At 39.1% G+C, this 26,362-nt stretch overlaps 1 protein-coding gene across 13 annotated transcripts in view; it reads left to right on the top strand.

The window, feature by feature from the left end:
* Nucleotides 1-26,362, top strand: part of ADAM22 (ADAM metallopeptidase domain 22) — a 214,977-nt gene that overhangs the window by 111,601 nt on the left and 77,014 nt on the right. For all 13 annotated transcript variants that reach the window (XM_087861104.1, XM_087861105.1, XM_087861106.1 and 10 more), the window contains exons 5-6: nt 19,652-19,734; nt 25,509-25,572. In XM_087861104.1, the coding sequence (XP_087717230.1) occupies nt 19,652-19,734; nt 25,509-25,572 (147 nt within the window). The remainder of the gene's footprint in view (nt 1-19,651; nt 19,735-25,508; nt 25,573-26,362) is intronic.

The following is a 26,362-nucleotide window of genomic DNA, read 5'->3' as shown; positions in this document are numbered from 1 at the left end:
TAACAGTATTTTTTTTTTTTTGGTTAAACTTTGATGTCTTATGATAATAATCAAAAGTAATAGCTGCTAAGTGTCTATTAGCTCAAATTATTTCTAATCTACTGAATGTGAGCACTCCCAGCTTGTCTTTGGCTCAAAATCCTAATCCTTGAGGATGAGTGTATACAGAGATGCCCATTATACCCCATTGACTTTGACTGGCAATCAACTGGTTACTGCCCAGCATTTAAGTGAATTAAGTGCACTCAGGGATCATTGTCTCAAATTATGTCCATAGGGCCAGTAAAAGGATGGTAAGAAAGCAAAGGAGTGCAGATCAAGGTTGAAGTCTAGAAATAGGTAAAGGAATTGGAGAGAGTGCCAGGGGAGAAAGTGTCTCCTTGAGGGTGGGAGAAGTTATTGTGACTCCGGGGAAACTTTATCTTTAGTGGAATGGTGCTGTAATTTTCATTAAAGATATTTTCTAAGCAAATTAAAATTGCCACTGTTACTTCTGGAAATAGAATGTTGGTGAGGTTGATATAGAAGCAAGGAGAAAGACTGAGTTGTTGGGTTTTTGTTGTTGTTGTTGTTGTTGTTGTTTTACCAAATGGTTTTCTCCTGTTCACATCCGTCTTCCCTCCCTGGGGTTGAAGCTCCATGAAGGATTTCCAGCTTAGCCAGCAGGTGCCTGTGCTGCATTTTTCTAAGTCAGATTTCTAGCTCATTCTTCTTTCTTGAAAAAGAGATACCTTTTTTTTTTCTTCTTATTCTGCCTTGATATTTTTGTTTTCTACAATGAATGTGTCACAGACAGGAAAAAAATTCTAGTGGAGAACAGCTTTAGGAGATCACTTAGAAAATATTAAATATGATGACTGTCAGGATAACAGAGACCTTCCTGGCTTATGCTAACTTTGTAGCTCCTAGAAGCCTGAACAGTATCCATAGAAAATTACTTGTTATCTTGAGTTGTATTCAAGCTTTCTCATGTCTCATTTTCTGATTTCTCCATGGTGAACATAATGTTCAACACTTGAATAGTTTAAAAGTTGTACAATGTGTTAAACAAATAATATTTCTTAAGATATCTTTTAACTTACTTTGTTTGCAAAAAACACCCCTCAAGTAATCATATGGCGGTATAAAATTTTATGGACTTCTTTCTTAAGTAAAAAATGTTCTCAGTTTGTCATTAGTGACAGAATTTAATTTATTTAAAATATGTTATAGTTTAGTGACTGCATTCTGCATTCTCTACTTTTTATAATGACAAGACCTTGACATATCCTTTTATGACATAGAGAATTTTCTTGAATTCGTTGCATACAGTTGAATAGTATATAAATGCTTGAACTATTTCTTTTTTGGCCATGGGAGCACAAAAATGGCTATTAAACTGCCAAAGTGTCATTATTTATATTTATTGCAACAGAAAAGATGCACAAATGGGTTAATCTGCATTTGTTTATCCTGGATATCAGATTTCCTTATTGATTCTCAAAACTGCATTATCATTCAGGATCTTGGTTCTTTCTATAGAAGCAAGAAGAGTAAGTGATTAAGAGGAAAAGGAAAACCAGGCGTGGGTGTGCAGTAAATTTTGCTGCTTGCATTAGTACAGAGCCATCCGTGCCATTCCATAGGTGATGAATCTTCTGAAATGGAGACTAGTGTTTTGTTTTTGTTTTTCAAATAGCCTTTAGGTAATCTCTTTATTTTGAGATTGTCTTTGACATGAAATGCAAGCAACGGCCAAGTAATCTATACAAAAGCTTTTTAAAATCTTGTTTTCCTTTCCTTTTTTTTTTTTTTTTTTTAGGAGAGCTCACCAACAGCATTTCTCTTCCAAAATGCGCTTCTTATTAACAACTTTCCCTTACATTTGTGGAACATGTTCTCTATCTTGAATTCTCACTACAGTAGCTTTTTCAGAGCCTCGTGAATAAGGGAATAATACATAGTTACCTAGACAGTAATCAAGTCACATGGTCTGGGAAGATGCTTTTAGAGAAGATTTCTTTTTAAATGGGCCTATTTGTAGAAGTTGTCATGTAAGCTCTTAGTTGTATCGCCTTTAATTTCAAATCCAAGGTTCAGGCATTTCCCCTGGCTCTGTGGAAATGGGGAAAGCCTTTATCTAGTAAAGTAACTCAGTGATGTGCATTTTAAGGATGGCTGAGGGGCAGACTATCAATCAAAGACCCTTAGTTGGTCCTTTGGGGCAGGGGTCCTGCTGCCGTGGTAACTGGGATTTTTTTTTTTTAAACAGCTTTATTGAGATAGAGTTCATTTGCCATAAACTGAACTGGGTTTTGATCTCAATTTTGTCTATTAGGGAGACTTTTAAACTGAGTGTGTGTAAATAGAGTTGATTAAAATTATGACAATTTAGCGAAGCAATGGTAGTATGTTTGGCAGATGCTACTACCCGTGTGTCAGAATGTGTATTTATGTTCTTCTTGCTAGACTGCCTGGGAGATATAGGGTAAGGTCTCTCACCACTGCACCTGTGTTCTGGAGCAGAACCCCATGTGCAGGATGAAGGACAGTTTCAGGTACAGGTGTTACAGGCTGTGGGATGGGCATGCAGTTACCTCACACTGGTTCTCTTCACCAGAGGGGAAATTTTTAGATGTCATATCTACAGATGTGATAACTTTTTACACTAAAAAAAAACCAAGTTTCACCACAAATACACAATTTTAAAAATTAGATGACTTCTAGAAATTACTTCTCAATTCTCTTAGTTTAGCCATGCATTAACATCAGTGTGACTAGTAGTAAAACCAGAATGACTTTAAAATATTTTTTGTTCTATGTATTTTTCTTATCCATGAATATTTGGTAACCAACTGTGGCTAAACTAGTTTTAAATTTTATCATATTTAATGACTTCATTAGCCTCTAACTGCTGACATAAATAATTTAAAAAAATCAGGATATAAGGATTCTATAAGAATGAGATCTAGACACTCTAATATATATATATATATACACATATATATATGTATGTATGTATATATATGTATATTAATCTTCCAGTAATTTAATAAGAAATTATTGAAGTGAGTAATGGGGAATGGTAGTGGGATTCAATTCTGGGATCTCTTGGTGTAGAGATGATTCTATAATTGCAAAGAGATCCAGCACAGGAAACCTTGTTCTTTTGGTCCAGTGGGTTTGAGCTGCTGGTCATTTTTAAATACTTCCATTTTTAAATAGTGGATTATATCAGAATGAGGACTTATTAATTTTCTCTGTTACTGCAAGAGCCATGGTATCAGCACATAAGTATTTGAACAAAAGTGTAGCTGGAAAAGCCATACATTTGATGGTGAGTGTCTGGGAATCCTAGTCAGCTGGCTTCGTTGATCGATAATTACCATGTGTTGCTGTCCTGTATAAAACCTGTTGTCGTTGCTGTCTGTAGGGCTAAATCTTAGTGACAAATAACTGCTGCGAGTGTTGAACGTTAGCTGCTTGGAAGAGTTAGCCAATTCTTACAAAGCCAAACTCATGTTGCTTCCTTACAGCTATTGGTGGCATGTTCTTTCCAGCTAATTGCATTCACCTTAACGGAATTAAAAAAAAAAAAAAAAAAAGACTCCCTGTGCTTCTGTTATATATCATTCTCAAAATTTCGCATTTTCGTCAATTAATTATTATGAGCCCATAAGTGCTCATTTTACCATCAGGGATTTCTTGTTTCATACATTCTATACCTCTTTGAATCCTAGTGATATCCTGATGGGATCAATACTTGTAACTGGACTGAGGAATAGAAGAGCAGAAGTACTTGTGGCAGTTGGAGAAGCACCAAATGCTGGGATGGTACTTACTATGTGCTGGGTATTCATCGCATATGCTAAGTAACTTAGTTCTCCAATAGTACCATTTCTGTCCTCATTCTGCAGGGAGGAAACTAAGGCACAGAAAGTTTAACTAACTTGCCCGAGAACTTGAAGCCAGGCATCCTGGTCCCAGAATTCCTGCTCTTATCCACTATCGTCTGCCTTCTCTATGGAAACAGTCACAATACCAGAGGAATCTGAATGCACATATTTAAGTCAGAACACCCCAGTTTACCATTTGCAGTTACTTCTCTGTTAGCAGTTTGTTTTAGTAAGACATACATTGAAAAAATGTCATCGTTTGGTTGAGGTGAGTTTCGATTATTCTAAATAGAAAATTTCTGTTACTCTAAAGAAAACCAAATGCCTTCTCAGGAAGCCTTGTTTTTTCAGCCATTTTCTCTTGGAGTTTATTTTTAGTCCTCTTTGTTCTCCACAGAGGCTGGACTGAGTATTGTTCAGCACAGGGAATTCCATGGCTCTGAAAATGTAACTGTTTGAAATATGTAGCTGTTTTGCACATGGCAGACACATGCTTCAGTTCTTATGCCCATCTTATGCCTATGTGTATTTTTATTTGCATCTGGAGGAAATGTGAGGTTTTATGGACAAAAGTAACTAAGCTAAGACACATCATCATCCTGCCAGCAGACTAGAAGTTACTTGGTTATATTCTGCCTCCCTAATGTACGGGCATGTGTACACACACACACACACACACACACAGGAAGAATAAAAGAGCTGTACAAATGTAACAATTGGTAAAGTGTTTGTTTCTTCCTTACATGTAATGGTTCTTTTGGGTATGTCTCCCAACATGACTTTTTAGCCATGGCTAGTCATCTATTTAGTATCTTCTCCATGAGCTGGACAGTGTGTGCATTTTCCCCTTGGCAGGCTTATGTGGACATATGCTCCTCTGCCGTCTTGTAATCAGTGTGGTTTCAGGAAGGTCTCAGATTTCATGATTTGATTCTATTTGCATTATAGGAGAAAATTCTGTGAAGATTAAGTAAATTTTGCTTTCTTTTGGGACTGAAGCAAGGTTGCTCTAGGTCCATCATCATGTATAATGCATCAGCTACCTTAATGGCATTGTTAAGATTCCAAGTCCTCTTAACTTTGTAGCCTGAAGAAAATATATTGGCCCATTACCAGTTTATACAGGTCAGGTATCTTAGTGCAGGGAGCAGGGAAAAATGAAAAGTGACAGCTGGTGTCAGCATGAGTTCTGTTTCGAAGCTCTGTTTGTAACCAATTTGAGTAGAAAGTCCTATTTATTTTCTTTCTAGTGTGAGATTTTTTTCCAAATGAGTATTGAAATAATTATTTCGTCTGTTAATATTCAAGGTGTTATCCATAAACTTCAAGAGACATGTTCAGCCATAAATTAAAACAAAATTAAAAGTAGCACTAACTAATGGTATTCTATGTTTGGAACCAATTAACTATTTTGTAATAGAATATTGTCCCTACTTTAATTCTAATTATAGAATTAATTTTTCATTATACAGTGTCTCATGTAAATCTACTGTTGCAAATTTTTTTGAAATTAGAGTGAACTATTAATTATGATTGAACAAGAAATTGTGGAAATGTTTTGGACAAGTTTGAAACTCATTTGAAGCAAAAAAAAAATCATAGATTATTCCCTGATATTGTCCTAAATTAGTGCTATTTTCTTATTCATTTATTATTAAAAGTCTTATTTCCCAGCGAATAAATGGCCACTATAAAAATAAGAACAGGTAGGGGCACCTGGGTGGCTCAGTCAGTTAGGTGTCGGACTCTTGATGGTGGCTTAGGTCATGATCTCAGGGTCATGAGATCGAGCCCTGAGCTGGGCTCCGTACTGGGCATGGAGCCTGCTTAAGATTCTCTCTCACTCTCCCTCTGCCCCTCCCTTCCCTCTCTCTCTCTTGCTTTCTCCCCCCACCCCATAAAAACAAAACAAAAAAACAGGTAATAAAGACCAGAGTATAAAGTACTCAACATTTACTGGTTTGAGTGTTTACAGGCACTTTGGGGGTCACTGTCCAGGACTCCACTGATGTTTTATCGTAGCATCATTTTTGTTACATATAAGAGGTAGAAAAAGAGGTAGATGCAAGTAGACTTGATTATCCCTATAGAAAACTTTAAAAAAATTCAGGCAATGGGGGTTTGAAGGACTAGGAAAACTGACATTGGAGATCTATGACAGAGTAGAAAAAAGCCTGAATTCTCAGATACCCTACTTGTGTTCTCAGTCCTCCTTCCTTCCATAGCTGTGTATTGAATGCTTGCCATTAGTTCAGGGAGGTAGCTAGGAATAGTATGATGCAATTCTCACTCTCCTAAAGCTTGTAGTTTAGTAGGGATGACAGGCATAATGAAAATAGCTACCAAAAGAGCTTTTTAAAAGAATATTTATTTATCTATCTCTCCATTTATTATTTTTTTCCAAAAGAGCTTTTTAAATGAGTTATTTAAGTGCTGTGAAGGGAATTAAATCCACATTGTCCTGAAAGCATTTGATGGGAGACCTGACCTAGTCTGCTTGGTCAGGGAAGACTTCTGTAGGGAAATGATATTAATTTCTGAAGTTTGAAAGGTAAGTGGGAGGGGAACAGCTTTTCAGGCAGTGAAATTAGCATGTGCAAGAATGCAGAGGCCCTACTGCAGGATCTTGGTGCATGAGACAAATAGAAAGAAACCAGAGAGGATGGATAGAACAAGAAGTGGGGACAGTGGTACAAGAGGGCATGGGATCAAAGCAGGAGTGTGGTATTTGACCAGAGCCTCAACTCAAAGAATTATCAGGTGTGACCTGCAGGAATCAGGCCAATACCACCTTTGGACTTCACATATTGATTTCTCTCTTTTCTCGATGTTCTCAAAAATCTGGAAGAGTACTTCCAACTGTCTCTGGAAGGCAGAATAGTTGTTTTGGTAATTCTGAGTGGGGTCAATAGGCAGTTCACATTGCAATTAGATTTTTGTGCAGAATAATTGCTGTCTCCTTGAGCTGCTTCAAACTACTTTTCTGATGAAGAAAAAAATTTTTGTAAAATTTTTCTAGAGTACTGTTAACAGATATAACTAAGCACTTGTTTTGTTTTCAAGTCCAGGACAGGTCTGTCGTTTGGAGGTAGGAAAATTTGCAGACTGACAATACTGCCAGGGCTAGACAGACCTGAATTCATATCCTGACACTGTCAATTCATGTCTGTATGGCCGTGGATGGTACTTACTCCTGTGTGTTTCATTGTCCTCCACTATTAAACAAGGAAGACAAACATGTACCCAGATCTTTGGGTATGGGAAGTGCTCCACAAGTATTAGTTTTGATATCAGTTTTGTTATTATTACTAAGGTAAAGTGACAGTTTGTAAAAAATTTCTGACTAAGCCGTTGGTGGCTTCTGCCCATTCTTCCTGCTAGTTTCTGACCCTACTGAGGACACAGGAGGCATGGCAGGATTAACAAAAGCTGTCCTTCATGCTCTGCTTCCTAATAAAACAATCCTCTGTGCCTCTAGACTGGAAATTCCATGAGAAGTTACTCCAAGAGTAAGCTCTCACGGAACTTTCTATTGTATACATAGCATTCAGCAATATATGTGCCTAGAAGACAATAAATATCTGCTAAACAAAAAGATAGTGGATGAATTAAGCCTATCATCAGGAAATCAAGTAGTTTGTCCTGTTCACCCAACACTGTGTGGGGAGAAGTCCAGTTCGGACAGGTCTGAGAGGACATAGTGTTCCCCCTGCTATAGGAAGATGCAGTAAATATAAACCGGAAACCTAAAAACCAGATAGGGAGCCTCACGTCTGCTCACCCAATGCTAAGTTCATCATCTGTACTGAGGCTTACGTTCACATGTGTTTCCTCTCTAGGGTATATTAGAGCCATATCTAAGTTAATTTTAAGTGTCAAGTCATAAAATACCAGCAAATGATCTGTGAGTAGGAATTTCCATAATTTTGAAATATTTAAAGCATTCAGAATTACATATAATATTATAACATTTCTGTGTGTACACTTAACGTGTTACTCTTTGTTATATTTGTTTCAAATCTTCTCAAGGTTTTTAAAGTCTAATTCTGTATCAGTGTGTCTCCTATTTCATTTCTGTTTATTTATGCCTTTACTCTTTTACTTGGTCAATCCTGTAACTTTTTTAAGTACTTTTTTTTTCTTCAAAGAATCAGTTTTACCTCTTTGTTACTAATGTTTACTTCCTTTTACTTTAAAAGCACTTTGCTTGTGTTCTTTTCAAAACTCATTGAGTTAAATGTTTAACTTATTCATTATCAACTGTATTTTGTATAAGCATCTAGGAATGTAAAATTTGGTAGTATTTTTAGCAGCCATGAAGTTCTGATATCTAGATTTTTTGTTGTTTTTGTCCATATATATTTTTTCTGTATTGTATACATGACTTTTATATGACTCGTAAATTATTTAGATTTTAGAAGCAATTTATAACTTGTTTAAAATTTTTATATTAAACATTTAAAAATTCTCAAACATACGAGCATCTTTGTTGTTGGTTTTCAATTTTGTTCCTTTATGCTAAGTGCTATGTATAAGATACTGATTGCTTGGAAGTTGGCCTGGTATTTAAAAGAAAAAAGTTGGTGACCTTTGATTTTTTAAAAAACAGATTGCAAAAAACAAAAACAACAACAAATAGATCACAAATCATAGATACCACTTAATTTAACTCCCTCCTTCATTTTACAAGCAAATAAGTAACAAAAAGTGGCCAATGACCAACCTGTGTCCATAGAAACAGTTGCTGGAAAACGAAACAAAAAAAAACCCCACTTTACTTTTCCAGGCTTAGTATCACTTTTTATCTGATGTAGTCTTAAATACTAGCTTCTCTCTGTGAAGGACTTTGCTTGAGAAGTTCCTCCTTAGAAAGCCAACCCTTTGTTGTACATTTAAATCAGTCCTGGGCTAATTTGGAATCATCCAGGGAGCAAACACTGAATATTGGTGTTGAGTTCTTGACCACAGTGCTTGGGGCTCAGGGTATACGAGGGGGAAGAGATGTTGCAATGTGGTCTTCTTTTGGCAGCTAGAAGTGTTACCTGTTTATCCTCACTTCTTCAGAAAAGGAGTGGGTGGCAGAATGATAGAATGGAAGTGAAATTAAAGGAGGATACATTCATGCTAGAAGTAGGGGGGGGGAAAGTAGTTTTTTCCCTTACCCCAGGCCCCCATATAGTTACGTTTTCTTAAAAAACAAACAAACAAAATAACCAAAAATCTTTTCGGTTGGAACATAATCTTTTTCTTCCTTTGTTGTAGGAAAGCCAAATATGCTTTCTTTTTGTGTAACTGTTCTTCTAATCAATTATATTTCTCCCTGTTAATGTTCAGACATCAACTACAGAATAAGGTTTTAGATAATATACACCTCGTATGCTAAAAAATTCATATAGAGCAATACATTTAAACTTCCATTATTTGTATAAAGATATAATGATGTAATAATTTCCTGGAAAGAGTTATAATTTCATGAGTTTGTAATTATATAGTCACTGTATGTGGGCCACATTGATTTTCCATTCTCCCAATTTAGAACTGCATCTCTGAGCACCTGATAAGTACCCTGTCTGTATTACAGTAATTTGTTGCAGAGGAGCACTTTGTGGGAACCTAAAATTTTTTAGTCGTCTAATAAGACATTGTTATATTGATGGGTCTGTCATAATTACCTGACGGCTGAAAAATAGTTTCTCTTGCCTATTTTCTCGTTAAAACGAAGCAATTTGGGAAGCTCTGAACTGAAGGTCAGATTTACCATATTATTTGTGTGAAAATAATGGCAAGTATTTTTAAATGAAGCTGTGGGAAACTAGAATGAATGGCTGGCTAGAATTAAGATACACCTTAATCTTATTAGATGAATGAAGCTAGGCACCTCCAGTTTCTTCCACTAAGCCAATCTTCTTAGAAGCAAAATCCCTGGATTTAGAAATCTAAGCATTCAGTTCGTAAGAAGTTGTACTGTGTTGAATAGTGTCCCCTCAAAATTCGTGTCCCCTCTTGCCTGTGAATGTGACTTTTTGCCAATAGGATCTTTTCAGATGTGATCAAATTACAAAGAAGGCCCTAATCCAATGGGAGTTTAGATACAGAGACCCAGACACACAAAGGGAAAGCAATGTACAGACAAGGCAGAGATTGGAGGGTGTGTGTCTCCAAGCCAGGAAACACAGAGGATTGTTGGCAAGCACTGAAAATTAGGGAGAAGCAAGGAGGGATTCTTCCCTTGAATCTTCAGAGGCCGTATGGCTCTACCAACACCTTGATTTCAGACACCTAGCCTCCAGCACTGTGAGAGTACCAATTTCTGTTGTTTTAAGCCACCCAGGTAATTTGGTAATTTGTCACGGCCATCCTAGGAAACTAACAAAGAAGGCATTTTGATTATAACTAACGTAAAAACATTTAGCATACGTGCTGGAGGTGCCTGGGCTGACAAGAGGAGAAGGGAGTAAGTCTATACATTTTGAAAATGCATTGCATCTCAAAAGACTAACAGTTGTTCACTTAGGGTGCTTGTGAGTTGGAACTCCTAGGAACTTATCATAGTTTTCATACTTTGTTTTCCTTAGCTGACATTACCCAGGGGAAATCAGTGTAAGGAAAGACTCCTGCACAACAATAAAAATAGATTTTAAGCTCACTAGGTCCCTGGTGGGATTTTTTTTAAACTTGAGAGCTCATAAGAAAGTGATAGCCCTCATTTTCTGTGGTGTTCACCCTCTTCCATTAGGACTAACTCTTTCCTTATCACCTTTATTTATATCCAGTGACTTTCTGGTTCTGTCTCTTTGTTCCTTTTTTGTAGGAACTTTTGCTACAATAATATTCTTATACATCTTTTTCTCTTTAACAGGAACCATGCATTTTAAATGAAATCCCCCCCCTTTTTTTTGTCAACTAGGTTTGCCTAGTTTTTAAAAAATGTTTTTTGATTAATGACTATGCTACAAGATCCTAGCGCTGATGTTATCAGTTAATGTTAAAATAGTGAAGAGATTTTGAATGATGCTTTAGTTCTAGATCTTGGAGGAAGCTGATAATTTGGTTGCCGCTTAAACAACTATACTGTAGAATAATGTGGCAAGCACAAATATCCAAAGTTATCAACCAGTAGTATACGTGAGAGATTGGCTAGTTGTGATGAAATGGGCAATGTGCGCCTTAGTCATTGTCAGCTGGTTTTGTCCTATAGGAATAGAGGCTCACCGTTAGCAAAACTCTTGATTTTCAGCGGAAGATGGACATCCAAGTTTCCAGAACTGTGAAGGTCTGAGATTTTATCTTACTTGCAAGTTAACAAGTTTGCCTGCTGGAATTTCATCTTTGCTGGCAGAAGACAGGAGACTCCTGGGTTAGAGACAAAGGGCTTTAATACTCATAGCAAAAGCAGTAGCCAGAACATCAACATTTTCTAATACTTGTCTCTTGAGCCTCGATTCCAGAAGTTAACAGAGGGAAGGGCTAGGGGACACCTGCACACACAGTGTGTTGTGTCGCTAGAGAGAAATTCTGAATTTAGAAAACCTAAATCTTTTATAAGAGGCAGTAAACATGCTTTGGCTTTTGTTCTAGAGGGAGATAATCTCCATATTTCAATGCTGTCTACTATACAAACATCTTTGAAGGGCTAGTCCCGAACAATCTCAGAAAACAAGGAGTTCTAGATTTCTGTTATAGCACAGTGTTATTGACTCATCTTTCAGAATTTATTTCTAAGCACTTAAATTGAGCTGATTACATTAGAGTGTTTTTAAAAAATTCTTTTGAAAATTTATAGTGTGAAATTAAAATCTAGGAAGTATTCACGTATACTCTTGACTAGAGTTATATTTCATAGTCCAGTATATTAACAAACCAAATTTTAGGGATTAATACAGAGTTGCCAGGCTTTTTATTTTCACCATATAGAGAAGCAGCCCTTTCAAAATACCTAAATTCTGTTTACCATTGTTACCATACAGAGAATGAATATGACAACTAATGCTGTGTGGTACCCCGGACTGGGTCTTGGAACAGAAACAGGAAATTAATGGAAACATTGCTAAAATCTAAATGCTCAGAGTCTAATAAATAGTAATGTACTGAGGTCAATTTCTTAGTTTTTACAAATGTACTCAGGTAATGTAAGATGTTAACAGAGGAAAAACTGGGTGATTGGGTATGCTGGAACTCTGTGTGCCATCTTTGCAACTTTTTTGTGAGTCTATCATTGCTCCAAAATAACCATTCTGTTAAAAATTTAAAAATGGATAACTTTAATAATGAAAGAGAAAGAAAGAACTAATCTCAAAAACAAAGGGCAGTTATATAAAAATGAAATACATTTAGCTTTCTGAAAGACTGACTACACTGTACTTATTTTTCTCATTTTGGCATTAAGTGTTAAAGATTTTGACATACATTGGTGTAGACCCATGGATTATTGCCATTTGGGAACCACTATGTGATATCTTTAATTTTAATTTACTGTAAAATGAGGTGAGATGATCTTTCTCTCCACTTTTCTTAGAGAGCTCGTAAAATCAGATAACTCTTACACTTTGTACCTGAACAGATGTTCAGCCTGTGTCCCTTCTGTGAATCCAGTCTGATTCTTTGTAATCTCAAGTTATGAATTTTAATCAGGGTGGGTTGGTGGATCCTCTGCAACATAAGATTTTGCTTTTCTGGGAAATTCCTTGATGCAAATGGCCCTAGGGAGACTTGGTTTTCTCCTGACTCAGTAATGCCTGAAAACGCCATTTGTCACCATTGGGAGGGAGGAAGGGGAAAGGTAAGAAAAGGGCAGGTTCCTCACGTCAGTGTCAATCAAGGGGAAATTGGGAAGAGGTTATTGTAGGCAAGCGCCTGGTGCAATGGACTCTAGCCATGTGGCCAAAAACAGAAGTCTGGGCAATGCATATGTCTGGAAGGAATCTAGTACACAGTAGAGTTCAAGGGCAGAGCTTCAGTTCTTACAAAGGGGTATTGGCTAGAGCATAGCTTCTCAACCGTGGTAGCATATGGGGATCACCTGGACAGATTTTAAAAACGCCAGGTCCTACTCCTATAGATTCTAATATAACTGGTATGGAATAAGGCTTGGTATTCCAGGGCTCAGAACTACGGTGCTAGAGTGACCGGGGATCTCACCCATAGAGGAGGATGACTGGCATAAACCCCAGTCGGCAGGGCAGAAGGCTGATCCTGGGACTGGTGCCCATGGAGCAGGAGAGGGTTGTGACCCAGTGAGCAGAGCAGGAACATAGGAGTGACCAGGTTGAGGATTTGGTTTGTAAGTGTCGCACTGGCCCTGTCCTTTTTGTGGTGACCACATCATCTTGATTTGCCTGTGCCTTTCATGGATGTAGCACTGAATAACCTGCATCCTGTGAAACCCCTTGGTCTGAGGCTAACCAGGACGGTTGACCACACTGGTCCCTTTAATGCAGGCTAAGGCGTCCCACCTACCACCACCTACAGGTAGCACTGCTCTTCATGGCTCTGTCCATGGTAGAATTCTCACATATTCTATATTCTTGTCTCACCTTTTACCTTCCATATTCTTCCTGATAAAGCCGGCTGGCCTGGGTCAAACTAGAAAAGGTGTGGAGAAGAGCTGTGACTGTTTTTGTCCTTTCTGCTTTGCTAAGAATCTGGTGAGGAAGCCGTGTAGGATTTCAGGGAGCTCAGCGGTGAGGAGCTCTAGAATGCAGGGACAAGTACGGTGTAATGCAGTTGCTCTCCAACTTATAGAGTGCATTGAAGTCAGCTGGAGTGTTGGCTAAAACACAGGTGGCTGGACAATATCCCCAGACCTTCTGATTGGGTAGGTCCAGGGTGAGGCTTGAGAATTTGAATTTCTAACCAGCTCATGTTTTTGTGCTGCAAACTGCTCTTTGATAACTTCCAGTATAAAGAGACTTGACTGGGCATCTGGCATATCCAAGTTTAAGTAGGTAGGAAGGTTGTCTCTTAATCTGTGTTTTCTTATTTGTAAAATATTCATCTAATCAGTCATTATGAATTCTCTCATAAATCACCAAGATCACCAAACAGAATGCCTAGGTTATGGTTGATAGTTTTATTCTCTGGAAGATCCCAGTCTTTCTGGTATCCTCTACATGGAGATGATTTGGTATTGGACTGAGTGTTTTTAGGTTTAGTAATTCCAAATAACAATATTCAAAATCACCTGGGAAATTTTTTGCAACTCTTAAAAACCCTGGAGCCCTACCTCCTTGGAGATTCTGACTCAGTAGGTCTGAGGGAAGGCCTGGGAATCATTTGGTTACAAAACCCACCAGGACGAGGCTTTAGTTTGGGGAACAGTTTCGGGAATCCCTGCTACTGAGCAGCCATTCTCTAGTGCAGGCGTTCTCAATCACTGAAGTTTCATTGAATCATCTCAAGCTTTTATAAAGATGCTGATGCCCGTGTCTCATCTCCAGAGATAATGATTTAATTGATTTGGAGGTTGGCCTGGGCATTGGGATTTTAAAAGCTCCCCCAGGTGATTCTGATATGCAGCCAAGGTTGAGAACCGCTGTCCTGGTGTATTCCTAGAGTAAGAAAAACATGGAGTATTTGTAAAAATACAGATTCTCGGTCTCACTTCTGAGCTGCCTAAACAAACTTTCAGGGCCAGAAACATAGTAATCTACATTATTAATCAATGCCCTGAATTGTTAGTCTTAGCAAATAAATTAAGAGAATCCTAGCTCAAGGGACATGATAAAATCCCTCACTGAGTAAATATTCCCTGATTGCACCCCTCACCTATTTATATAGTAGTTTACAGTGGACCTGACTTTGTTACCTCATGGAATTCCTTGCATACTCTTGTTGGCAGCATGAGCAGATATTAATCCCATTTTATCAATGAGGAAATTGAGATTCACAGTTTTCTAACAGCACACTTGGAGGTATAAACATAGATTAGGCACACGTGCTTCCATGAAAAGACACCCTAGACTAGGGGAGGCCATAGGACAGAAACAGGAGTGCAGGTGTCAAGCGATGCAGTTACAGATCTGAGAGTATATGAACATTCAGAGAAAGAGAAGTTAATGAGAAATAATTTGTGAGGAGGAGGAAATCAGAGCAGGCTCTTTGGAGGAGGTGGCCCTGACTCATCTTGGAACTGATAAAGTTGTAGAACTTCCTTTGAGGGTCTGAATGGAGGGCAGATGACTGTGGCCTCGCTGCTGTGCTCCCATTGGTTCCCTTTATTGGATTTTTATAGTTTTATAACCCAGTCTATGTAGCTTCCTTTGTGCTTTCAGTGTATCATATTTATAATAAATTCCGTTTTTTTTTTTTTTGGAGATCTTTCTGGCTCTTTAATAAAAATGCAGGTTGTCTTTGAATTTTGCAAATAAATGATTATTTTAACTTCCCTAGAATAAAAATGGCAAGCCTTTTGTCTACAGGGGAGATAAACCAATAGACATAGGAACTATCATACAGCTCATTTTTATAGAGGTGGGTAATTTTTTTAGCTCTGTCTAATTAGCTAAAAATAAACATCTGTACTGTTATGATTGTGTTATTAAATCAAGGAGTATGAAGAAGGTTTCAATGACAGCAGGTTTATTTCTGGAACAAAAGAGACTTTAAGGAATGAAGCTGTGACTGGCAGTAGGATAAAGAGCCAAACTCTTTTAGGACGTGCTGCTGGCTTTTCTTTTTCCCTACATCTTCCTTAGATTATTATGTGTAATACCTACTTTCAGAAAGCATCTGGTTCCTCAAGAAATTTGTAGGAAGATATGGAGAACTTTTATAATTGATAAGACTCAACAAAGTTGACTTAAGTAGTGATCTTATCTTCACTATACAATTTTTAATAAAATGCAGTTTATTATTTTCAAATGCAGTACTTCTTTTAACACAGATATAAGTGCCAAGAAATACAATTTTATTTTCCCCTTAAAATAGGTATTTAAAAAGGCACATATTTTTTGACCTGCCAGATCTATATCTAGTAATGTGTTCTACATATATATCAGCAGAATTGCACAAAAATATGTGAAAGGATGTTTGCACTATTGTTGATGATGACCCCAGAAAGTGGAGATCATCTCAATGTCCGTTAGTACAGGAATGTTTAAATGAATTATGGTTCACCCCATGACAGAATATTATGCTCTCACTGAAAGAATGATATATTGATATACAAAGATGTCAAGATTACCTTAAGGAAAAAAAATCAAGTGGCAGAACATTGTGCACTGTATAAACCCATTTGTGCACTGAAACAGATACCTGGGTATTTATGTATTTCCTTAAATATACCATATAGACCATTCCTGACATGGTTCACAGAATCTGTCAAAAATGCTTGCTTTTCAGGAGTCTACTGCAGCCTGGACAATGTGTATGAAGGGAGTATTTTTTATTCTTCACCTTGTGCATCCTGAATTCTTAGAAATGTTTCCATAAGTATTTATTATTTTTAAAATACTAGATAAAAAGTTATGTAAACTCAAAATCTATTAAATTTTATTTATTTTAATAATAAGTTCGTTGTAATAACTTCATTATTTTAGTTCTTGGTTTAAATAATTATTGCCATATGGTGAATCCCTTAAAAAAATCACAACACAGAAATTAATTCCCATCATTTAGAAGAATTACATATACCACCAGTTGAGAGCCTCAGAATTGGAATTCTAATAGCCCGACTGAAGAGATTTTACCCCCCTGTTGTTTGTGCTTCTCTTGAAGTGTCATGGAAACATTTGATAATGAGTCAACCGTATTGAGCTCCTCACTTCATTTGCAGTGTTAGGCTTTTGTGCAGATGGGTCTTGTTCATATGCTGTTTTTGGATCAATTCCTGTTTTTCAGAATCAGAAATCAGTGAAAGATTGTTTTTCATTATCTAATCATCTATTTAGTCCTGGTATATTCAAAGATTGTTTTAAAACACGAATTCTTTGTTTTTATGATTTAATAGAACAGGTTTCCAAAGTTGGTATTTTAGAGAAAACTTTAGTAATTTATAAAACATTTCTTATATGCTTTTGCCTCTGACATATTTTCCCCACAAGTGACTTGTCAACTTCCATTGTTCCCTAATCTGACACCATAATCCTTGCAAATATCTTTTTTGTTTCTACTCTCTATATACCTGCTGTTCACTGTGAGGCTGAGACTTCAGAAAGAGATCTGGTGGGGCTGGTTAGTCACTACCCAGTAGAGGAAACATTTTCACGTTGAAGTCTTGCTCTATCCAGGTTACATCATTGACTGTTGGCCCCTCATGTCTGTCTAGCAGAAAGCTAGAGTGTTGATTTCTGGTCCAATTAGATGTGTCCAGGAAGGTCTTCTAAAACATAATGACCTCAGGGGGGTGGGGGAATGGGATAGACCGGTGATGGGTAGTAAGGAGGGCACATATTGCATGGTGCACTGGGTGTTATACACAACTAATGAATCATCGAGCCTTACATCGAAAACCGGGGATGTACTGTATGGTGACTAACATAATATAATAAAAAATCATTATTAATAAAAAAATAAATAAATAAATAAATAAAACATAATGACCTCTAATTTATAATCTAATCTTATGGACAATTCACCAGTCCAACAACCCAACAGAGGATATTTTAAACTCTGTTAAATTTACTCCTAGCTCTTCTCAATAAAACAAAACAAAAACCCCAAAGAATCAGCCTGGGGAAAGTTAAGATCTGCACTAGACCCCCATAGGTTCTAGGCCCAACTCATAAGTAGTACAGGGGAAATGGCCCAGGCCTTGTATTTACACGTTTACACAAAGTTTGCATCCCTACTTGGCAACTTCCCAGGTGGATAGCCTTGGTTCTTGGAGATTGTCATTTCCTATGTGGAAGAGAGAGAGCAATATTTCTTTATAGGATTGATGTGAGGATTTAAGGTGATTGTGTATGTAAATATAATAGAACATTAATTAACACACAGTAATTTTTTTTTTTTTTAGAAAGCAAGAGAGAGATTGTGCAAGGGAGTGCACGAGAGAGTGCATGAGCAGGTGGGGGAAGCGAGGAGGGGAAGGGCAGAGGGAGAGGGAGAATCTTAAGCAGGCTCCATGTGCAGCACAGCATGCAACATGGGGCTCAATCTCATGACCCTGAGATCGTGACCTGAGCAGAAATCAAGAGTAGGATGCTTAATCCACTGAGCCACCCAGATGCCCGTATACATAGTAATTATAGTAGTAGCAAACATGTATTGAGTGCTTACTAAGTGCCAAGCATTATTCTAAGCTCTTTAGCATTTTACCACTCTTTAATCATCTGAACAACCTTGTGAAATTGTTACCCCCATTTGACAGATGACACAGGCAGGTTTGTAACTTGCTTCAGAATGCACGGCTGGTAAATGAAGGAACTGATAGTTCATGCTGTTAACATTTTCACCAAACCAGCCCTACTCCAGAAAGTCAGCATCTGGCTTTATTTCTGTGCTTAAGTGTGTGGCCTAGTGGGTTACACCCCATCAGGCTTACAGGCGGAGTACCACCCTGTTCTTATGCTCCATCACATCCACCCGCAGTCCTCCGTTCACGATACTCAGTGACTCCCTTGGGGATTTGGAGATGTCAGGATCAGCACCCTTTTACCTATTCTCTGCCACCTCCCAAGAACTGGGGTTCACCCAGTCCTGTAGGATGATCTCACGAGAAGCAGCAGTCACAGGCCAGGCTGCCTTCTTGGAATTCCAGTGAAGAAAATGTTTTCCACCTTGTTACATCCTGTGTCTTCCTGTTCTCTCCCCTCTTGTCAAGCACTGAATATTTTAGGTAGGATTAATCCTTAAGGCAGACTGTAAAGCCAGTCGTGTTTGCCCCTTTAAACTATCCATTCTCTTAGTCCTTCCTATTCACTCTTTCCTATCTCTGAGTGTCATTTGAATTACTAGCTCTTAGCTTCTCAAGAAACAGGAGATCAGTGGGGGAATGGAAAAGACCATTTAGAACAATGCTTCTCAAAGTTTAATGTGCATGTGCATCACCAGGGACCTTGTTAAGATGCCGATTATGGTAAGTGGGTTGGGGCTCGAGATCGCATTTCTGACCAGCTCCCGAGTGTCTCAGCACCTGCTGGTGTCCAGACCACACTCTGAGCGGCAGGTATTTAAAGATGGAGGCACCACCCTGAGCTGGCAGAGGATTTACCCTATTACCTCTTCCAAAAACGTTTAATCCGAGGAAATGAGTCTCAGGGGAATTAATGTAACCAGCTGCCAGAAGAAACTTCGGAATTTCAAACCCCACCCAGACTGCTTACTCCAGCCATTCATGCTTGGAGAACAGAATAGTATAAACTTGTCAAGTTCTGATATAAACACTGTAAAGATAAGCATTTTCCTCCATCATCAGTTTAATTTAGTGACTCTCCAGTGATTTATATACATTTTTACTTCGCTTATGTGAAAGGGCATCTTCTTGCTGCTGCCCAAGTTTGAGTTTCTCATCACGGGGAAAATAGAGGATTCAGCTGATCCTGGTGCAGGGGCCCCATGGGTATTTCAGTATCTGTTTCTTTGTTCTTTCTCTCGTCACCTACATAAAAGGCAAGTTCAGTCAACTTTTATTTCCCCGGCTTTTGATTTGGAGTTGGCTCACTAGGATTATTTATGAATAATTCTGTTAGAGCAGGTTTGATAACACTAATCGGAATAAGGAGCTATTCTGCAGAGCCTCATACGTGGAGGTGTGGTGTAGGCGGGCACTTGTGAAATGATGCCGGCAGTTCTCCCAGTGACGGCAGGAGGCTGATGCTCTCTGTTTCTGTTTGCAGGGAGGAGAACACTGCTACTACCAGGGCCACATCCGAGGAAACCCTGCCTCATTTGTTGCATTATCTACATGCCATGGGCTTCAGTAAGTATCCCCCAGTTTTTTGCACCATCCATTCTTTCAGTCCCTTATTTCCTTTAGTTTTAATGCACTGTAATTCACAATCTTTATTTTATGTCGAGATGATTTTAAATCAGTGATGGGTCTGATCTTTTTCCCTTTTCATAAACCGAGCAGATTTTGAAATTAGGGATGCCTGGGTGGCTCAGTCAGTTAAGTGTCTGCTTTCAGGTCAGGTCATGATCCCAGCGTCCTGGGATCGAGTCCCACATTGGGCTCCTTGCTCGGCAGGAAGCCTGTTTCCCTGTCTGCCTGCCGCTCCCCCTGCTTGTGTGCTCGCACGTCCTCTCTCTCTCTCTCCCTCTCTGATAATAGATAAAATCTTTAAAAAAAAATTGAAATTATAGTTGCAGAAACAGACCAGGGTCTTGGGCATTAGGAGATGATACCCTACAGTTGTGTTCAAAGCTTTTTTCTAGTTTCATCCAAGTTGTGGCAAGCATGGTTTGGGTAATGTTGGTTCTCTGGATGTTTAGCCCCTTAATACCAGCTCTGCTCCTACTCCTTCTTGATGTTAGTTTTTTTGTTTTTACGGAGTAACAGAAATTTCAGTAGGTGGAAGCTCTTGACTCCTTGCACAAAGACAACAGACTGCAAGTCACCTCAAGAGCTCGTGTTTCAGCCAGAATCCCACCTAAAACCAACAGCAAGCTTGTGGGAGGGTCCGTCTGTTCTTAGAAATCTCCAAGGAACGTAATTCGTCCTTCCTCGGGGGCCTTGCTTCCTTTCTCATAACCTTCATTATCAAAGAATGTTTGCTGATGTTTAACAGGGGAATACATCTACTTCCTCCATTCTGTCACTAATGGTGATACACAGGTGGCCATCTCTTATTTATTTTGTGAATGCCTTATAAAGCTACGGTGGCATTCCTCTGCGTTCTACTTAGGCGAAATCATCTCAGTTCTTTATTGTTTGTTTTACTTTTTGGGGCACAGAACAAGCCAGCACTTTAGTTTTGTTAAGTTTTTGTTTGGAAACTTGAAAATGCATCCCATCAGCTCCCACTTTGGAGATCTGGCTTTTCCACGTAGCTAGCAGTTACTGAGTGTCTGCTGTGTGCCAGCCACCAGGAGAATCGAGGCAGTGAGAACATGACTCTTGTCCCCAGCAGCTCAGAGTCCAGTGGGGGCAGCTAAGCTAGCTCAGGAATGGGATAGGTGTATTTGTTTTCTTTGAGAGAGAAAGTAGCAGAAAAATGCAAGAAGAGAGTGGGCACTGAGGAATGAGGTGGTGCTTGACATGCAGACATGTCACCTGAGGAAGGTAGAGTGGGCCCTAGAACAGGCTTTGAGAGAGTCTTCGAAGAGAGAGGGCTAGGCAGAGAGGTCTTCAAGAAAGGTAGGAAGGAGATATGATGCAACAGCCTGGAGAATCGAGCTAGTCTGCCTAAGTGGTGCCTCTGGTGAGGCTCAGGCAGTAGGTATGTCAGAGGCAGAAGGAAGAGAGTGTGGAACTCTGGAACTTACGTAGCCAGAGGAAGAAGGCCAGGTGCCTGAGAGCGTGGAAGACCTCCATCCGCTTATTGTTGGTTCTAAAAGCCCCTTGTTAGTTCTTTTACTTATTTTATTTTATTTTATTTTATTTTATTTATTTATTTATTTTTTTAAAGATTTTATTTATTCAACAGAGATAGAGACAGCCAGCGAGAGAGGGAACACAAGCAGGGGGAGTGGGAGAGGAAGAAGCAGGCTCATAGCAGAGGAGCCTGATGTGGGGCTCGATCCCATAATGCCGGGATCACGCCCTGAGCCGAAGGCAGACGCTTAACCGCTGTGCCACCCAGGCGCCCCCTTTTACTTATTTTAAATACATTCTTTGACTAAAGAGACATTTTTACAAACAGGAATTCATGCCTCATATCTGAGGGCCTTGGTTTTCTTATCTGGAGAAGGAAACGTTGACGTGCCCTTCAGTAATAGAACTGTTCCATCTGATCTCAAGATGATCACAGCTCTCAGCTAAGAATAGTGCCTCGGGCCCAGTGACATTTGTGACAGCAAATGTATGCCAGTGATATAAAAAAGAAGAGGCATTTTTCCCTCTCTCTTCCTCTTAAAATCTCAAAGTTACTACATAAGCATCTTGCCCAGGACATAGTCCACTTTGCTTTCCAGTTTTCCAAACGAACACTGGGTTTGTGAGAAGCAGTGAGAAGGCATCACTGCCCTCCAAGGGCTCTGGTAGACCTGAGACCCCGGGACCAGGGGCTTGCTACTCATCCTACATAGGCATTTGAAGCAGATGAAAAAGAAACTGTAAGGGAACTTTAGTGACTAGATCAGGAGTAGAATCCAGAGCCAGCTTTAGTTTTAAACAAAGTAAAATTTACCTCTACCTTGAGAAATCATTCATTTAAAACTAAACAGAAGGAAACAAACAGAAAATGCACCATGTGTCTACGAACACTGTCAGGATTGTATATAAGCATATTCGGGTGTTCTTAGACTTCTATGAGCGTGTTGGATAAATTTACTCTTGTTCCTTCTTTTATTATTACTTCTCACATTGATTTTACCTTCTGAACAAAAATTGCTGACAAATATTTTAGGAGATATTGCTAAATATTAAATAATTTATGTTGTCTCAATTATAATGATTTAGATATGAAATAGATTATTTCATCCATGACTCATCTTTTATAAATTATCAAGTACATATGGAGATTTTTCATTTTTCTTGATTTACTGAATTCAGTTGAAGAACATAAAGGGGGAAAATCATTAGTTTTCTATGTCTTTTGCATAAAGAACCTGCAAATACACATTTGCTTTTCAAATTCAAAGGGCTAACGGACAATATTTTGGTCCTGGTATGTTTGATGTTATGACAAAATCCTGTAACTATGGGAACCTAAAAGAATGGAATCAAATGTAAGTTTATTGCCCTCTTGTGGCAATTTGTAAGAATGGCTGTTTCTTTTCAAAATCTTGTTTCGATACAGCCTTTTAATATTTCAGCTCAATTGGCCTATAATAAGTAGGTTCTAGCTGCAGGTTTTTATCAAATATATACCGTGTGTGGACTCACTGCACTTATTGGAATTTATATGTAACAGAAAGGTGTCAATCCTCAAAGAAAGCAAATAAAACATAGACTTTTTAATAGTTAAAGAATTACTAATGGCATATTGTCATATTCGGAGCCAGAATCTTCTAGATATTTATGGTGTCAGATTTTGCTTTCTTTACATTGTGTGTGATGATGTTTAAACCCAATAAAAGTCACTGGTTTTCACATTTGACACTGACCTAATGCAAGAGGAAATAATACCCTGTATTATTTAAACAAAATAATCTGCTTGCTGCTTAATCAGCATAGCCATGTGAACTTCGGCAAAGGGTGATGGCTCTGTACAGTTTTCTGGATGGTTCTGGCCAGTTCTCAGCAGGGGCAGAGAGAATGTCTACTGTCGTATTTGGTCTACTGTTTTGAAAAGGCTCCCCTGCCCCCAACTCTTATTCCTTGGGCATATATTGTCAGTAATATCTTACAAAGTGCATCTGTTTATCTTTAAATTCCAAATGCAATGTCATCCAAATTCAAAAAGTGTACTTTGGTTGAAAACCTTACAGATGTGAGAGTAGCTGTTCTAAGGGTGTATGAAAGTTGAGGACATGTGGAAAATGTTACAGCAGGAATGAAAGAATTTGGATAGAGGCAGAGCTGGAGGCCATTATAATTAGAGCTCAGGGAAACCAACTGATTTCACTAGCCGTCTCCAGCCTAAGAGATCAGAGCCCAACTCCAGATTTATGCCCTCCCTGCATCCTGCTTCCATGTGCCCAGTGCATTCTGTCCTTCCTGCGGCTTTTCCCATTTTATTAAATGGGAATGCTGTTTCACCAGTTGCTCAGGTCAAAACCTTGGAGTCTTGACTGACATGATTCTTTCTTGCATACTCCATTTCAAATCTGCCAAAAAATCCCCTTGGTTCGTTCTACTTTTGAAAAGTATCCAGAATTCGAACAGTTCTCATCATCTCCACCAATACCACTGTGATCTAGGTGGCTACCATCTTTTTTCACCGGGATTATCGCGATAACTTCTCCATTTCTATCCTTGCCATCCAAAAGACTATTGTAACACAGCAACTGGAGCAATTATTTTAAAATTTAATAGTGATTATGTTTCCCTTTGCCTAAACCCCTGCAACGGCTCCACATGTCTCTCAGAGTAAAAGCCACAGCCCTTAGAAGGGCCTGCCTCATGTGGTCCCCACTCTTCCTCTGATCTCATTTTGTGACCCTCCCCTCACCCACCCTCCTCCAGCCACACTGCATCCTTGATGTTCCTGGAGCACACTTAGGGCTTGAGTCTGACGTGGTCTTTGCACAGAGACCCTTATGGCTCATCCCTTCACTTCTTTCAGATCTCTGTTTAAATGTCATCTTCTCTAGAAAGCCTTTCTCTGAGACTCTCTATAAATCAACAGTCTTCTCTCCTTGGTCTTTACACCCAGTCCTCTGGCACCATTCCTTGCCCTTAACCTGCTTTATTTTTCTCCCTAGAATTTTTCACCACCTCCTATATATTTAGTTGATGATACGGCTTTTTTTGTCTGTCCGCCCTAGAATGCACATCAGCACCACAAGGGCAGAGAATTGGTCTGTTTTGTCCATTACTGTGCAAATGGGCAGTTCCGGAACCAATCTGCCTGGGCTCTCTCTGGTCCTGCCTCTGTCCTTCCTGGTTATGTAATTTGGGCAAGTTACTTCATCTCTTTGGGCTTTGGTTTCCTTCCCTGTAAAATGAGTATAGGCAAATGTATGAGTGTACCTCCTTCACACATTTGTGGAAAAGATGAAATGAGTGTAAAGTTTTTAACTAGTGGTAAGCTGTTGAAATGTGTCAACTCCTGTTATGAGAGCATCTTCAGGTGTGTGGTATGAAGGCAGTTCTTGGTAGAGTCCCTGACAGTCTGCATCAGAACCACCTGGGATTTGTTTAAAATGCAGCTTCCTGGGCCCTCGCCAAGAAATCTGAGGAAGGCCCTGAAAGCTTTACATTTTTGCAAGCTCTCCGGATGACTATTTGCATATTAGAGTTTTAGAATAATGTGTTGCAGGGAGGATAATGGGCCACAGTTAGAGAATGATAATCCTGAACCTGGGGAAGGGTCAAGATGAGGGAACCCTGCAGCTTATGGGGAGTCAGAGGGAGGGGCCTTGCCCTCTTAGTACTGTATGTGTGTGTGTGGTACGGTGCAGTGTGTATGTGGGGTGTCGTATTGGGAGATATGTGTGGTGTGGTGTGTGGTATGTTGTGTGTAATCTGTATGGAGTGTGTGTGTGGTGTGGGGATTGTGTGTGTGGTGTGGGGAGTGTGTGTGTGGTGTGGGGATTGTGTGTGTGGTGTGGGGAGTGTGTGTGTGTGGTGTGGGGATTGTGTGTGTGGTGTGGGGAGTGTGTGTGTGGTGTGGGGATTGTGTGTGTGGTGTGGGGAGTGTGTGTGGTGTGGGGAGTGTGTGTGTGGTGTGGGGAGTATGTGTGTGGTGTGGGAGTGTGTGTGGTGTGTGATGTGTGGTGTGTAATCTGTATGGAGTGTGTGTGTGGTGTGGGGAACGTGTGTGTGTCTGTGTGTGTATAGTATGTGGTGTGTATCTGGTGATGATGGGTGGGACCGGGAAGTGAGTGTTGAGAAGTAAATTGGTCCTCTGGCAGCTGCTGATTTTAAAACGATCTTGTGCTGAGGCAAGAATCAATAGCCATGCCTAATTATTTTCTTGTCCTTGGCAGTGGGATGTTCTATGATGGGAACCACACCTATCTCATTGAACCAGAAGAAAATGACACCTCCCAAGTAAGTGCTCCTTCTGTTTGCTGTGGCAAATGTAAAAATTGATATTGGGAGCTTTTCTCCTTCTTTTTTCCTCCTCTTTTTGTCTCTATTTTATTTTTATATTTTTAGAGTCAGGATAGTAAATATAAATATATACATATATATAAAATTAAATACTAAGACAAAATCACAAGTTTTTTTTTTTTTAAGTCTGTTTTTTACTCTGTATATTGGAAATACTTTCTGAAGAGTTCTGAAGCCTCCATTTTTGTTCTTTCTACACTGTAATGTGCTAAGACTTGTCTTAGTTTGCTCAGGCAGTCGTAACAAGACAGTGGGGGGCTTAAACAACAGGAATTTATTTTTGCACAGTTCTGGTGACTGGAATTCCAAGATCAAGGTGCCAGCAGGGTCTGTGTCTGTTGAAGTCTCTGTCCTTGGGATGTGATGGCCTCCCTCCTGCTGTGTGCCCACCTAGCAGAGACACAGAGCTGTGGTATCTCTTATTCTTACAAGGACACCAGACCCACTCCACCCTTAAGACCTATTTTAACCTCTATCACCTTCTCATATGTCCTGTCCAAATACAGTCTTATTGGGAATTAGGGCCTAAACATATGAGTTTTGTGGGGGGACATACATTCAGTCTATAGACCAACTCCATAGATACGTGATTTTCTACCTCTCTTTCATTTTCTAGATTTCAGATTTTTCTCTGTTGCCTGTTGTCTGTAGGGCCTTGTGCTGATGAAGTGTAGAGAGATTTAAGTTTTCTTAATTCTCTCCTTCATTTTAGTTGCAACATTCATTT

This window comes from Ursus americanus, chromosome 3, assembly GCF_024610735.1.
Source record: "Ursus americanus isolate L20-20 chromosome 3, mUrsAme1.1.p, whole genome shotgun sequence".
Taxonomy (NCBI): domain Eukaryota; kingdom Metazoa; phylum Chordata; class Mammalia; order Carnivora; family Ursidae; genus Ursus; species Ursus americanus.
The sequence above is the reverse complement of the archived record's forward strand: the minus strand, read 5'-3'. Positions and strand labels throughout refer to the sequence as shown.